Source organism: Lissotriton vulgaris, chromosome 5, assembly GCF_964263255.1.
Source record: "Lissotriton vulgaris chromosome 5, aLisVul1.2, whole genome shotgun sequence".
In the NCBI taxonomy this organism is placed as follows: domain Eukaryota; kingdom Metazoa; phylum Chordata; class Amphibia; order Caudata; family Salamandridae; genus Lissotriton; species Lissotriton vulgaris.
Window position 1 is genome coordinate 1,392,460,130 of NC_141693.1, and position 17,013 is coordinate 1,392,477,142.

The 17,013-nt window shown below is 41.9% G+C and overlaps 1 protein-coding gene across 1 annotated transcript in view; it reads right to left on the reverse strand.

The window, feature by feature from the left end:
- Window positions 1-17,013, reverse strand: part of LOC147712641 (cytochrome P450 2G1-like) — a 566,383-nt gene that overhangs the window by 391,212 nt on the left and 158,158 nt on the right. The window contains exon 4 of the mRNA XM_086923336.1: window positions 8,545-8,705. Coding sequence (XP_086779462.1) covers window positions 8,545-8,705 — 161 coding nt within the window. The remainder of the gene's footprint in view (window positions 1-8,544; window positions 8,706-17,013) is intronic.

The window sequence follows — 17,013 nt, forward strand, 5'->3', positions numbered from 1 at the left end:
TGTAGACAGCAAAATCTGTTTTACAATTGAAAATGCCTTTGATGTTTTTGGCAATAGGACTGAACGGTGTCAAATACTCGGAAGTATTTTTACCAAATTTACATGCTCCGCAGGTTGAGCAACGCTTATATCCCGGCCGGGATTTCAACCAGTCATCTTGTTTTGCTAACTCAGGGAATTCGTGAGTGATTTGAGTTTTAAAGGAGGGTCCCCTCCGATAAGTCACCACAGGGTTGTCTGGAAGTCTGGGGGCCAGAACCAAATCTGTTTTTAAGACAGGCCAGCGCTGTTTCATGATGGACTTAATTTGTCTGGCCTGTTTACTGTACCCGGTAATAAGTCTGGGAGTTTGTTCCTCCCTTGAGTCACTTGGTACATTTGATTCATTGTTAATAAACAAGGATTCTCGGGATCTAGCATTGGGTTTCTGGATGGTAGTTTTTAAGACTGACTCTTTATATCCCCTACATCTAAATCTATCTAATGCTTCATTTATACAGACATGTAGATCAGACTCACTGCTACAAATTCGTTTTAACCTGAGTAGCTCCCCAAATGGAATATTGTCAATAGTGTGTCTTGGATGTGAACTGCTGGCATGTAGAATGTTATTACCAGCAGTTTTCTTTCTATGTACTTTGGTGACAATGTATAATTTAACATCTAAGAATTCAGCTTCATGGGTACTAACATTTGAAGTGAATCTCAGATTCTCTTGATTGTTGTTAATGCAGGCAAGGAAATGGTTGACACTTTCCAAATTACCCCTCCAGAGAATAAAGACATCGTCTATAAATCTTATCCACTGTATGACATGTTTGTGGTACATTGCACCATGGGTGCGCAAGAGGACCTGTTCCTCCCACCAGCCCACGTGCAAGCATGCGTAGTTGGGGGAGAAACAGGCCCCCATCGCAACACCTTGTTTTTGTATGTAGATGTTGTTACCAAATAAAAAGAAATTGTTATTTAAACACCAACCAGTAAGTTCCAAAATCATCTTGTTGTGCATGTAACATTCAACCGGTCTCTTCCCAAGGAAATGTTCTAATGCGGTCAGGCCTGTTGTGTGTACAATGCTAGTGTAGAGCGACTCTATGTCTAATGTGACCAATAGAAGATCGTCGCTCCACGGAATATCCCTGACTTTGGCAATAAAATCTCCCGTGTCTTTTACATAGGTTGGTAATCCTTTTACTAAGTCCTGTAGGAAATAGTCAATATATTCGGTAACATGCTCTACCATTCCACCAATGGCCGAAATATATATATTCTCCCAATCCTGACGGCGTCAAACAGTCAGGCACAAAGTCCGTTATGTACTGGCAAAAAGTATTTATTAATCCAACAAAAGCAAGATGCGTTTTGGCGGCGAACCGCCTTGGTCACTACTACTTGGACACAATGTTAAGCAACATAAATACACTGTGTTCGTGACAATGTTGTCATGGTTACCACACGGACACCACCATGGACATAGTAGTTTCCTAAGGCAAAGACGGACATGACAGTGCATTTAGATACATCAAGAAAGTACTGCTAAACTTATCAGCATAGTACTAAACAAATGTCCTGAAAAATAAGGATGACTGTGTTGATATTATAAGGCATACTGTTAAACATCACATGTATGGAAAAATAAAAATAAATACATTGTAACACAGTCTGGTGATAATTAAAGCCCTGGTGTGACATCATCGAGCCTGGGGAAAACACAGATGAAGATGGAAGAAACATGGAGCTCGTCAGAGTTAGTGACTAATGAGAGGACAGACCTGGATCGGGCCGTAAGTCAGAGGGCAGAGGTCGGTGTGTGCCTACATTCCCCATCCCTGGAACGTGACGCGAGGGGGCAGAAGCTACGCCCCCAAGGTGAGCATAGTGTGAGCAAGTGAAGGGCTCAGTATTGAGGATGCAGCATCGTAGTATGCTAAAAAGAGTCTCGACCAGTGCTGGGATCAAGGACACTCACTGCACGGTGTATTAGGCAGATGGGGGAACAAGTGTGCTAAAATAGAGAGAGAGTCAATAGCAATGGACAATCATCTGTGAATTTCCATAACGGTAATGTGGTCTAGCCCAAGTGGGCTTATTTTATAGATACGATGCAAAACAGGGAGTGTACAGACTACGCTCAGAAGGGCATGTGAAGGGTGAGACGGGCAAGTGCTGTGTAACTAGATAACGAGGAGTGAGGGGGAGATGATGTCACACGGTGGAATAAGAACGTGAACACAAAAGAGATACAGTGTAAAATTAAAAACAGATGGTGTGTCCAAGCATCGCAGAATTTGAAAAGAGTAGCGGGTCAGACAGCAAAGATAATTCATAAAGGTACATTAAGTGCTTAGTCTGCATTCATCCCATTCAGTATTTTGGAATTATACAAAATGATGTATTGCGACTCAAGCCCTCTGAGCACTAGTAACTTGTTGCCTGCCCTGGGATTTTTGGGGACTGTGTCTACCACATAAAATGATAGGTCCTGTGCCCTCCCATTGTGTGTTGTGTAGATGTGGCATGCAATAGGGTACGGGGTCGTTATTGGCAACAGCTCTTAAGTGTTGCAAAATACGTACGTGGACTTGATGGATAGTGCTACCCACGTAGTTTTTTCCACAAGTACAACGAAGAACATAAACTGCGAAGTCCGTTTTACAGGTGTAGTACCCTCTGATAAAGTAGGGGGCTTGCCTAAAGGGTAACCTGACCTCTTTGGTATTAATACCGTGTTTGCAGGCCTTGCATTTGGTGCATTTAAAGAAACCCTAGGGAGATTTTAACCACGTGCCACTAGGTCTGGCCTTGCAGGGGGCATTGTTCACTATCTCCTGCCTCATGGATTTAGCCCTGCTAAACGTGATTTGGAGATACTTTTTGGTGAAATTACCAATGACTGGGTCGTTTCTGATAGAGTTCCAGTGTCTGTACACAATTTTTCTGATTTGTGCATTGAACCCTTTTATTAGTCTAGGTGTCTATGTGCGTGTGTGTGTGTGTGTGTGTGTGTGTGTGTGTATATATATATATACACATATACTGGTCGCCAGTAGGTATATATAGTTAGGATTTTTTCTCTATGGGATTTTTGGAAATTCTATGTCTAATAACTTTGGCGTTTGTGGACGGAATTGGCTGAAATTTTCAGGAAAATGGAACATTTTGTTTCTGAGCAGCCCCTGACAATTTGGGGGGGTTTCATCAAGGGGGGGCTGAGAAAAAAGGGGGGTCCCAAAACGCGTTTTTCCCATGTTAATTTCCATAGGGCGGTTGGCCTCACTTTTAGCTCGAACGGCTGAATGGATTTACACGAAACTTGGCAAAATTGTAGGGACTGTTAGCCTGATGTGCCTTTGCTAGGTCTCAATATATGTGCTCCAGTGGATTTTGAGTAATTTAGGTTCAAAAAAAGATATATATCTGGGCGGAGCCTAACCACACATCTGATCTGATTGGCTGTCAGCACTTCATCCAAGAAGTGTTGGCAGCCATCTTGGGACCAATATACATGATAGCACCTCATTAAAAAGCATTGTAGTTAATAGAGGGTTTTAGGACTTTAGTTACATTATAAATCATTTGTTGATGGTACCATACTCGTTTTAGGAATTGTGGTGGGTTCTAAGGTGATTTTACCATGTGAAAAAACCTTCTGCTGTGATATCATGAATATTGTTTGAAAGAAAACTAATATCTCATGATTTTCCCACAGTGGTTTGGAAGGGGATCTATAAGCTAAACTGAAAGCATATTTTCTGTAAATTCACATTATCTTTCTCAGTCATGTGAAAATGAAGTCTGACATTCTCAGTAAAACATGTACATCCAACAAGGACAGAGACTGTCAGTTGATTCCTTTGTGTTCTACTGCAGCCTCCTAGAGTGTTCTAAAGAACAACTAGAGCGCTAACAGTCCTACTTATTACAAAGGTATGGCACACCTGAAGCCATCTTGATTGGAATAAAGTGGTAACTCTTAAAACATTTAATTTAAAAAGAAACAACATGAGGGGGTATATTTTACCATAGAAAGTATGATTAGTGCTGCAGAATGAAAAATTAGGGCACATTTTGAGTGACTTCTCAAATCCTTTTCTATTTCATTAAAACATTCTGACATGCAGTCTCCCAAAATGGCCACCAGAGACAAAAGAGCCCAAATGTAGCCCAAATATCACCCAGATGTAGCCCAAGTATAGCCCAATGACAGAATGTCCCAGAGTGTTCTAAAGAACAACTAGAGCGCTAACAGTCCTACTTATTACAAAGTTATAGCACACCTGGAGCCATCGTGATGGGAATAAAGTGGTAACTCTTAAGATATTTAATTTAAAAAGGAACAAAATGAGGGGGTATATTATGCAATAGAAGGTATTATTAGTGCTGCAGAAAGAAAAGTTAGGGCACATTTTGAGTGACTTTTCAAATCCTCTTCTATTTCATTAAAAAATTCTGACATGCAGTCTCCCAAAATGGCCACCAGAGACAAAAGAGCCCAAATGTAGCCCAAATATCACCTAGATGTAGCCCAAGTATAGCCCAATGACAGAATGTCCCAGAGTGTTCTAAAGAACAACTAGAGCGCTAACAGTCCTACTTATTACAAAGGTATGGCACACCTGAAGCCATCTTGATTGGAATAAAGTGGTAACTCTTAAAACATTTAATTTAAAAAGGAACAAAATGAGGGGGTATATGTTGCCATATGAATTATGATTAGTGCTGCAGAAAGAAAAATTAGGGCACATTTTGAGTGACTTCTCAAACCCTCTTCAATTTCATTAAAAAATTCTGACATAGTCTCCCAAGATGGCCACCAGAGACAAAAGAGCCTAAATGTAGCCCAAATATCACCCAGATGTACCCCAAGTATAGCCCAATGACAGAATGTCCCAGAGTGTTCTAAAGAACAACTAGAGCGCTAACAGTCTTACTTATGACAAAAGTATGGCACACCAGAAGCCATCTTGATTGGAATGAAGTGGTAAGTCTGAAAACACTCAATTTAAAAAGGAACAACATGAGGGGGTTAATTTTGCCATAGAAAGTATGATTAGTGCTTCAGAAAGAAAAATTAGGGATCATTTTGAGTGACTTCTCAAATCCTCTTCTATTTCATTAAAAAAATTCTGACATGCAGACTGAAACATGCACTTTGAATACCAGCAGCAGACGTCCCTGGTGAGCAGTAGCATTACTACAGTGATCTAATGTGCAACTAGAGTGCTAACATTCAGAATTTATGGCAAATATGTGACACATCTGAATGCCTTCTTGATGGAACCAAAGTAAACAAGCATTGAAAATGCAATAGATCTCGCCCTCGTTTAAGTTAAAGCCATTCTGTTTGTAATGAAGTGGCTTTTTAGCTTTGCTTTTATTAGTGTTTTTTCAACTTTCATGTAAATAACGCACCGTTTTCACCAAATCGACTTTGCCCAAGCACACCCTTCCCTTCGGCCAACAAATCCCAAAAATTCGGCACACCTGCCGATCCACTCTCCCTACAGCTCACCCAAGCCCCGTCCCTCTAGCGCAACTGGAACACCCCAAATTCACCTTCTCCATGCGCACCAAAAACCCCCAATGAATAACATGGCAATTCGCTACTCCGCACAAAAATTGCTCTTTAAAGCACTTCCACTGCTCCGATCCGCTTTAAACTTGGCTGGACACTAGTTCCAGCGATTCCCTAACATCTTACCAAAAATCAGCCCAATCCATATACTGGAACGGGGACGAATTTCAACCCGAATACGCACCCCCTGCAAACACAAAAAAAAGCCATAAAACGGCCAAATCTCGACCAAAAACCGCCAAAATCCCTCAAAACCTTGCCAACACCAATACGCACGAAACTGAACCAGCCCCTCAGCCCTAGGCTCCGGGAACCCTACTTAATTGACCCAAAAGCCCTAAAAAAGCAACATAATACACACGAAAACGCCCTAACAACCCTAAAATGCATATAAGTATATGTATGCATGCATTTATGTTTGTATTTATATAGATATACAGATGATATATGTTTATATATGTATGTATATATATATATTCACTGAAAAAACCATAGGCTATAGACCATATATAGTTAGGAATTAGCATTTACAAAACCTTGAAAATTCACTGAAAAAACCATAGGTTATAGACCATATATAGTTAGGAATTAGCATTTACAAAACCTTGAAAATTCACTGAAAAAACCATAGGTTATAGACCATATATAGTTAGGAATTCGCATTTACAAAACCTTATTTTACTCACACAAAACCATTGAAATTCCATATATAGTTAGTTGCACTAACTATATATCGCGCACCCGCAATCCACTGCTGATGATGTCACATATTACATCATTCATGACATGGTCAGTGACATCACTGATGACATCACTGATGACATCTCAAATGACATCACTGATGACATCACTGATGACAACATCCAGTGACTGTATGTTTCTGTAAAGTTAAAATATGTCTTACATATTGAAGAATGAGTGGATGTATAAGTGTCTGGATGAAGGATTTAGTAGGTGCATGACTGACTGTATGAGTGAGTGATTAAATGTGTCTCACTGAGTGCATGGGTTAGTGACTAAACTGTCTTAATTTGTGCATCATTATGTCTGTTGTTCTGTAAACTGTTGCATGTGTTGATAAGTAGCTATATGAGTAACTATATGGGTTATTGATTGGTTGCCCAAGTATTTGTATGGGAGACTGAGTGTGTGTGTGGGTGGCTGGGAGGTGTATGACTCTGTGCATAGATGTGTGAGCAGTTGATTCACTAGATGTATGGTTTCAAAAGTGCATGTGGAAACAGCTGTATGGGCGGTTGACTGTCTGCATGAGTGTATTGGTGAGTGATTGGATTTCTCAGTGCTACATGTCAAAGTAAGTACATATGTAAAACACAGTACATGTAAGAGTTGACATATATAAATAACTGTGCATAAGAGCCAGTGAATGTGTGAGTGGCTGTATGGATCATTGTGAACTTGTATCAGTGATTGTATAAGAGAGTAAATATGTGTTAGTATATGTTTGATTAAGTAAGGTGTGTATAACTGTATAGTTGAGGAAACGGAGGTGTGATTGATTCTTTGCATGACTGACTAGGTGTGTGAGTAACTCCATGGATGAGTGACAGTCTGTGAGTGTCTGTTTACACTGATTGTATCTAAGGTTATATTAGAGTCTGAAGAGGTTCATCGTATTATCACATGAATGATATCATCAGTGATGTGATCAGTAATGTCAAATGAGATGTCATCAGTGATGTCATCAGTGATGTCATTTCAGATGTCATCAGTGATGTCATTTGAGATGTCATCAGTGATGTCATCAGTGATGTCACTGACCATGTCATGAATGATGTAATATGTGACATCATCAGCAGTGGATTGCGGGTGCGCGATATATAGTTAGTGCAACTAACTATATATGGAATTTCAATGGTTTTGTGTGAGTAAAATAAGGTTTTGTAAATGCGAATTCCTAACTATATATGGTCTATAACCTATGGTTTTTTCAGTGAATATATATATATATATATATATATATATATATATATATATATATATATATATATATATATATATATATATATATATATAACATTTTAATTGGGGTTATACTTTCCTGGTACGTTTTTACCACACATATGCCTTTACTATACATGCCTTGACAACTCAAATTGTGTTGTAAAGACATGCATGATAAAGGCATATGTGTGGCCAAGACGTGCGTGTTAAAGACTTGCAATGGTAGTGTTGCGACGATTGTAATGATTGCGTTGTAAAGCAATGCATGGTAATGGCTTGTGTCGTTCCATCATACATCCCTATGGTAATGCAACAATCGCCTGTACCCCAAAAATCTATCTTGTCTCTATGAAATCCAAACTCAGCAAAGCAGCTAGACTCTTCTCTGGGGAGAGCCGCTATGATCACATCACTCCCACTCGAACTGGCTACCAATCATAGCGAGAGGACAATATGCAAAACGGCCTGCTTAACCCACAAAGCTCTCTACACTGAAATACATATCTACTTTGCAAATAAACTATCTAAGGCTGGCCTTTGTAAAGCTCAAATAATTTTAGCTTGATTCTGCCGAAATGTAAGAAAGAATAATTACCAACCAGTTCATTGTCTGGGAATGCGCCCAGAATTTGGAATGCTCAGCCATAAAACTCACTCAATCCTACACTTCAGAAAAACCTTACATGATGAGCCAGATGAATCGTATTTGGAGGTAGACTAACAACAATTTTTAGGGTGCTTAGTAGCTATAAGAGGTAAATTGTATGCTTTTAATTACCTTTTGATAAATGTGCCCTGGGAGTAGAAAATTGAGAAAAGAACTGATAGCACCATCTGTTGAGTTGATTTAAGAGCTAGTAAGGGTTAAGAGGATTGCAACAACACAACTATGACTTGACTGTCCTATGAAGAAAGCAGTACAGCAATGCCCAAGATAGACAGCTTTATACCATATGCCAGTAATCATCCCCCACAAATCTTGCAAGGAAACAATACTTTACCTGGCCACTTAATGAACTTGCGAGTACTGCTGTTTCCTGGATCATTCTAAGTAATTCAAGAAAGTCTGTATCTTGATAGTCAAACCGTTTCCCAAAGATGACAGAACAGGTTACATTGGAAGCTGCATTGCTTAAGTGAAGTGATGGGTCAAAGGGCAACCCTTTTGAGAAAAGAAGAAAAGCAGCATATTATTGCCATGTGTGGAAATATGGTACTGCAGCTTGGTATTGAAGGGATGCTCAGACTCACACAGTAAAAGGTACATTTTTAAATTAGAGTTCCTATGCCCGCTCTCTTTCTTTGAGTTTATAAAACTTTTCTGGCAAAAAAGTGCAGTCTACCCAGATGCATAGATTACAGGTTCAATCTGGAATTATGCACTAATTTAGAGCATGGGTTCAGGCCTGCTGTCCGCTAGTCTGCAGCGTCACTCCAGGGAGAGAATCTTTCTCCAACTGAGTTGCTTTAACCCCTTCCATGCGTTTGTCGGCCAACGTTGGCCGACGTAGCCCCGCCCAATCCGCTAAACCGCCTCATCGCGGCGGAACTGTAACTGCGGTTAAGCAGTTAACTACTTTGTGAGGAGCAACATTGTTGGACACATTTTCTGCCAGAAAAGTCCTCGTTATGTTATGTTATGTTATGTTATTTCATAAAGCCCTTGTAACACTCACGGATACTCAAGAGTGTCCTAGCGCAAAAGCCATCTACAGAAACCACAGAGCACGGAGCAAGGGGGAAGTCTAGATTGGTTAAAAGGCAAGGTCTTTAGCTGCTTTTTAAACAGCTTGAGATTGTTGTCTGTCATTGATAAAACAACATTCTGCAAGCAACTCCGTGGGGGACTGTGCTGGACAATACAGGCCAGTCTAGTAATCACTGGCTTCTCCCTCGGGCGAGATTCTTCAGAACGGCACAGACCAGTGGCACCCTGTGATGTGATGTACATCCCTCTACTATGTGACTCACGTTACCTTTAGAGCTCAGCTTGAACACTTCACACATTCAAGATACTCAGCAGATCATGTTTCAAGGTGTACTATTATTAGCATTCACACCCACAACTATCACCTAGATCATTTCTATAGAACAGAGGAAGAGTGTCCTTATGTGGTATGTAGTTGCTGACCTTTTCTGAACCAATGGGCCAACTCTCCAAACCCTGTAAGGCTATAAAATATGAGTCAATCTTGCATACTTACTGCAAGCTTGCCCCCTCCACAGCAAATGTGATTGGTGCAACACCTTCACAGTGCATGCTCACTTAGTCTCTCACCAGCTCCACCTCTGAGCGCTGAACACTATCTTGAGCTAATGCCCCAGATACAGTGTGCACTGTAGGATCCCTTGTGAGGGCTTAAACAAATGCAAACAATGACAAATGAATTTTAACATGTGATCAAAATATTAATCAAACAAGCCCAAACTAAACACATATATCAAACAGTACTTGAAACCACAATGTGAATCAAGTCAATTTAATTAAAAAATATGATTTTTGGTAAAGTCGTTCACACTTGAAAGCCAGTCTTGACATTCTTAAGACTGGCTGAAAGGTACATCCCAATGCATTTCGGGCAATAACAGAAGCCCTTCGTCAGGTGTATCTAGAAATGAAGAAACATTAGTTGTCTGAATTCAACTATCTGACTCCAGGTAAGAAGCACAATCCATGATACACGTGTACACATTCCCATGGATCTTAATCCAGGCACCAAATGTCCCAAAACAATGGCAATCTACGCTTATAAGTAACTTTAAATACAGAATCACAGGCAAATGAGCATACCCTCATGTTTCCTCTGGACAAATGTTGAGAAAAATAAAGAAATCCCAGAAAAGACCCAAAACTAACCACTAGTAGTGCATAGAAAGGACAAGTGCACATACCCATGCATTATTACTCCAAGTGCCCCTAGTGCTCTACAACCAACTAAGTTGTTGTTGTATGTACTTTATTCGATATAAAAAATATCATAAAAGCATGTACAAGCATGATTTAGTAATCAAAAAATCCATCATTACATACAACTAATGACAATAGTAATGTATCTAAAACCATTAAAAAGCTTATACAATATATACAATAAAAACACATGTCATATAGCAGGCGCAGTAAAACAGATTTGGGACCCTTAAATCACTAACTCTCATCTTGCTTTAGCAGCTTAGTACGTGTCAACCAGGCGCTGACCAGATATTTGGCTATCGCACAGGTCATACTGAGAGAAGAAGGATCAGATTTAAATGTCCGTAATGCTGCCCTGCAGCCTATAAACCCCAGATTTTTACAAGTGGGTTTAAGCCTTTTCCTCCTGGCTGCCCTATATGCGGGACAAGCAAAGAGGTAATGGGGGATAGATTCTGAGGGCATCTGACATCCGGGGTATCTCACAGATAATAAACTATGGCTTCTCCAGCCCGCTACCAACTCATTAACAGGGAGAATTCCTAACCTAAACTTCATATAGAGCATTCTATCTCGTGGAGATTGTATATAATCGAGATAGTATTCAAATATAGCATTAGGCTTATGCTCCAGAAACTGTTTTGTGAGGGTTCCCCAGTAGGATGTTCGCGTCTCCTCCCCTTTTACCCATTCCCAGTATGCCTTTTTGACTATTTGCTTCGCTGGTGGGGTCTGACTTGCCCATGACTCTCCATACCCTATCGCTGTTACCAACTGCTTTAATTTTCAGATCCATTTGATCTTGATCCCTGTGTCTAAACTGATGCTCTCGCTCAGTGCAGCAGCATAGTTGGCCAGTTCAGGGGTCCTTCTTAGGCGCACCCAAAAAAGTAATCTTACAATCTCAGAAAAGGAATGCTTCCCAAAATCCTTTTGGAGAGGTATTAAAGGGGTAGAAAGTGGCAGGGAAAACAGGCCTCTGTAAAACCTATTTTCTGATTTCTCTAAGTCACTAACATTCTCGAATCCCCATAGTTCTGACCCATAAAGTGCTGAGGGCAATGCTTTACCATCGTAGACCACAAGAGCAGGGCCTACTGGTCTGCTAGATGAAAGCTGCTGTTCTCTCAAGATTGCCCCCGCCACCCGCTTGTGGTTAAGGAGCATCTTGGCCAAATGGGCATTCCACTTCATCAAGTTGTTCAACCGAATGGCCAGATAGTCAAAAGACTCTACGGTTTCTAGGGGAGTTCCAGTCAAAGTGATGCCGTTCTTAAAGCGTTTAGACGGAGAGAGCGTCATTAGTTTTGTCTTACTAGTATTAATGGAAAGTCCCCGTAAATTGCAAAACTGACTGAACCTGTCTAACAATTTTTGTAGACCACTAGGGTTTTTTGACACCAATAGGGTGTCGGCGGCTAATAGGAGGGTCGGGGTTTTCTCCCCTGCCAGGGTTGGATCGTCAGTTGGAACCTCTCTCAAATGGTCTACCACCCCATTTAAAAAGAGAGAGAACAGAGTTGGAGCCAGCACGCAACCCTGGCGAACCCCGATAGTCACCACCACCCTTCCAGTCAGCTGTCCTTTGTTACTCCACCCGATTCTGGCATAATTCGCCTCATGGAGGCGCTTGGTAAAATCGAGAATCATAGGTGGGATGCCCAGATCAGACAACACCTGCCAAAGCTTGGCTCGAGGGACCAGATCGAATGCGGTCTTGAGGTCGATAAAGGGTAGATATAAACTGCCTTTCCCGATGGTCACTACTTTCCAATGTAGCATGCAAAATCTAAACACTTGGTCCATTCTGCCGACTTTCTGTCTGAACCCTGCTTGGAAATGCGAAAGGACGTCGCCGTCATCCATCCATGTCCTTATCCTCATTAGAAGGACCCTGCCAACCACCTTCTGTGTTACATCGATTAAACTACTCGGTCTGTAGTTGGCAGGGTCCTCCCTATTACCCTTTTTATATATTGCAACTACCTCTGCGCCCTTCCAAGAGTCCAGGACAGGATGGCCTATAACTATCTGGTTCATTAAAAGCAGAATAAAGTCAGCCCACACTTTTACTTAGCGTAGCAAGAGGTCTCCAGGAAGGCCATCCGGACCCAACGCCTTTCCTGCGGCTAGCCCAGCTATAGCAGATGAAACTTCTTTGAGGTTAAAAGGCTCGGATAGTTTAGAGTTCTCTTGTGCATCATGGGGTGTAAGACCCCCAGCTGGTAGTGGGAGGTTCTCATTATAGGTTGGTGAAATGGTTCCATCATCACAATATAGGCCCAGAAAATGGGCATACCATTCATGTTCTGTGATGTGGTTGGGAATCGGATTGGATCCCTTTCCGGAAACCTTTATTGAGTATTTCCCAGAACACAGTGGTGTCTTTCAATTGGGAGGCGTTTTTAAGTTCCTGTCAATGTAGTTCTTCCCAATTGCGCTTAGCTAGCTCTACTGCCTGAGAGTACTCTTTCCTAGCGATTCTAACTAGAGAGGGGTTGTTACTTTGTAGTGCCAAAGAAAGACTAAGCCTCTTTTCCCTGCAAACGTCTGAGAACCAAAGGTTAGATGGCCTGGGAATATGGCTTTTTTTAATACTCTGATTGCTAGGGTCCGGAATGGCAAAGAACATTCCCAATCCGTCTATCGTATTATGATAGAATTCAGGGAGTGGGGAATTCTGTATATCCTCTATGGCATCACTAATTGACACCAGCTCTATGGTCTTATGCTCAATGAGTTCTCTTATACTAGTCCATTTACCCTCCTGGTATGCAAACTTGTGCCATTTAAGACAGCATTTACAATTGGAAGGTACTACCTCTTTTGTTAGCATCCTCACTGAATTAGGGGGCTTAGAGACGGCCCAGCTGTTTCTTAATTGCATACAAAGGGGGTTATGGTCACTATCCTGGGTAGCCTTCACTTCCATATCCAAAAGGTCACCCCAGAGCCGAATATCCAGCAAGATATAATCAATCCGTGAGGGGTAGCAAGACCTATATTATGTGTTTGACCCTTTTAGATCAGAACGTGTCCTACTGTTCACCGCTCTTAGATTGTACTCTGAGGTTAGGGCGTTCAATAGGCTGGCCCTTTGAGTCCACTTTTTGATTGGGGCTAAGCTGAGCGGCGGAATAGCTAATTTGCTATGCTGCTCCCCTATACCCAATACATCCTCCCCACTCAGCGGTTTGAAGGTACAATTAAAATCTCCTGCCATGATAATGACAGAGTTGGGAGGAGTGGTAGACAGTACGGACTCTAATTCTGCTATGGTAGCTGATAGTTGGTTCCCGGGAGACCCTCTGGCGTACACATTAAAAATCTCCACATTTCGACTATTTAGGTAGGAAACCCAGGTTTATATAAGGGACCAAGCTCCATGTCTCTTGGAACAAGCAGATATCTTGGTTGTCGATAAAATCATTCCACTCAATACAGTCAGTCTGCGAACTTCCCAGTGACACCCTCCTTACTTTTGCCACATCCTCCCTTATTACTGACCTGCATCCCCTTATATGTCTTACCCAATGTATAACTTTATTTTAAAGGGATTTGCGGCTTTCATAACTTTGGTCGCTCATGAGTTTAGGAACCTTAGTCATGTAGATTATGGGGAGAGGTTTCTCAAAAGGGGTGTTTCCCATATAAAAGCCTGGTCTTGGGTGGGTACCCTGGCCTTCCCTAGTCGGCACAAAACTATGGTTGTTTACTTTAGGAGGAAGTCGAGCTGGTGAAACCCATCTGTTTCCCACAAATGTAGCTGGCTCAGAGTGAAGGTTAGGATTTCTACCGGGGTTGGACCTTTCGAAAGGTGTCTGTGCACAAACCATTTGCCCTGTCACTGGCCTCTTCCCTACTCCATCAACCAACTAAGTGCTAAAAGTGCATGCCGCAAACGTATAATACACATGAATTGTGCAAACAAGTTACCTAATAGGAGTTTCAAAATCCTGAGCCCCGAGACAAATAGAGGCAGTCCGGCTTATAAGAGGTCACCCGACTAAAATTGTTTTAATGAAAAGTGCATTATAAATAACTAAAACTACTGCGACTCAATGGGAATGAAAATCCCATAGTAAAATTATACAAAATCCCTTACGGTCCACTCAATCCTCCAAGGATTCACTTGGTGAGTGAATGTCGTATAACGCGGCTGTAACCGACAAATATATATCAGAGAAAATACTTGGGGTTGATGCACTACTAGAAATCAACAGTGAAAAGCACACACACTCACCAAGGATGAGGCGATATTTCAAAGGTGTGGCAAACAATCACCAATAACGGCGTAGCTAAAAATCCCTTTATCGACCACTCGACCCTCCAAGGCATCACTAGGTATTCATATGCAATACAGCACCAGTGTAACTGAAAAATATATGTGAGAAGGATCACTAGGGTTTAATACAGTTCTAGCAATAAACAGTGAAAAATTGGATGCATACACCGAAGATGCGGCGTCTCCACTGTGGGGTGGTAAACAGTCACTGAAATAGCACATCAGACACATCAGGTGCTTTATGGAAGTTATAAAAAACAAGAATGCTATGGGAAGCGAGAAAGAACATGCGGTGGGAGTAACAGCTCACTGTCTCTCTCTGTGGCTGTTCTTTGTTTTACGAAGTTTAACAGTAAAGTTAGATGCCGAAAGTGTGCATGCACTAAAGTGGATAAGAAGAGTGACTAAGCCACGAGAATTGGAAATACACTTAGTGCCTGCTAATATTGCTTGCCAGGAGTAAACACTCCCAATTGTGGCTCCTGATCAAAAGAAGGAAAAAATAATGACAAAACTTAGAAATGTAAAATAATTAAAGATACACATGATGCATGCAATTAGATTATAGTCTCAGTGCAAAATAGTTCAACAGCTAGTGCCCTTCACAAAAGAGAGATATAGGCACTATGTGTAGCATGGTAGGTGGAAAAAAAACAATTGATGGACAGAATGCAGAACAATGTCGTACATTCACCCCAGTACAGAGATCTGGGCCTAAATCCATTGATTTTTTGCTCACCTTGCGATTCCAGTTTTGACCCAGCCATATGCAAATCAGTCTTGACCCTGCGCCCAATGTGAACAGTCCAGCCCGAACTGCCATGCCAGGTCCTCCCTGGACTGGAAACAAGAATTCTAGGACCGCTTTCGGGCTTTCAGCCCTCATCAGCCAAAATAGCTTGACTCCACTGGCATGGAGAGTACAGGACCCATGTCTGGGCATACCCGTCCCACTCGGGGTGACAGATGCAAAAAGAACAATTGTTGGTTAGAATGCAAAACAATGTCATACATTCACCCCATTATAAAGATCTGGGCCTAAATTCATTGTTTTTTTGCTCATCATGCGATTCCAGTTTTGACCCAGCCATATGCAAATCAGTCTTGACCCTGCGCCCAATGGGAACAGTCCAGCCTGAACTCCCATGTCAGGTCCTCCCTGGACTGGAAACAAGAATTCTAGGACCGGTTTCGGGCTTTCAGCCCTCATCAGCCAACATAGCTTGCTTCCACTGGCATGGAGAGTACATGACCCATGTCTGGGCATACCCGTCCCACTCAGAGTGACAGATGCAAAAAGAACAATTGATGGTTAGAATGCAGAACAATGTCATACATTCACCCCATTACAAAAATCTGGGCCTAAATTCATTTTTTTTTTTGCTCAACATGCCATTCCAGTTTCGATCCAGCCATATGCAAATCAGTCTTGACCCTGCGCCCAATGGGAATAGTCCAGCCCGAACTGCAATGCCAGGTCCCCCTTGGACTGGAAACAAGCATCCTAGGACCAGTTTTGGGCTTTCTGCCCTCATTAGCCAGGATAGATTGACTCCACTGGCATGGAGAGCACAGGACCCACATCTGGGCACACCCGTCCCACTCGGGGTGACCGATGCAAAAAGAACAATCGATGGACAGAATGCAGAACAATGTCATACATTCACCCCAGTACAGAGATCTGGGACTGGTGGAACATGGCTAATGCCTAAATGCAGAATAAACAGCAGGTGAGGTCAACGAAAACTGTACCAATGTATGTGTTAATAAACATCTAGCATCCATCAATCAATCAATCAATCAATCAATCAATCAATCAGGGAATTGTAAGCACGCTACTCACCCGTGAGGGTCTCACGGCACTGAGGGAGGGGTCCGCAGATCTGTTTAGCCAAAGAGACAGGTCTTGGGGGTCTTCCTGAAGGTGTTCAGGGAGGGGCGCGTCTGATGTCTGCTGGTAGCTCGTTCTGTCGTAATTTGACAATGACTAGGTTAGCGTTAAGCTTTGCTACACGTTATTCCCTTATCTTGGCCTTATTTGAAAACGCCATTTTGAATGTTACGGTGGCCATTTTAGAGAACGAGTTGCCTCGTGGTCAGCGTGCCCTTTAGTCCTTTGTCCGTGCTACTGACCATTCGAGTTTGCCCAGCAACAGGCTATTTATAGTAACGGTCAAGCCTGTACATGCGCAGTTCCGACTGACCAGTCACCCCTTAGGAATGTTCCGCCAAACTGACCAGTGGCGTTGTAACCCCTCCCATGAGTTGGCTGTG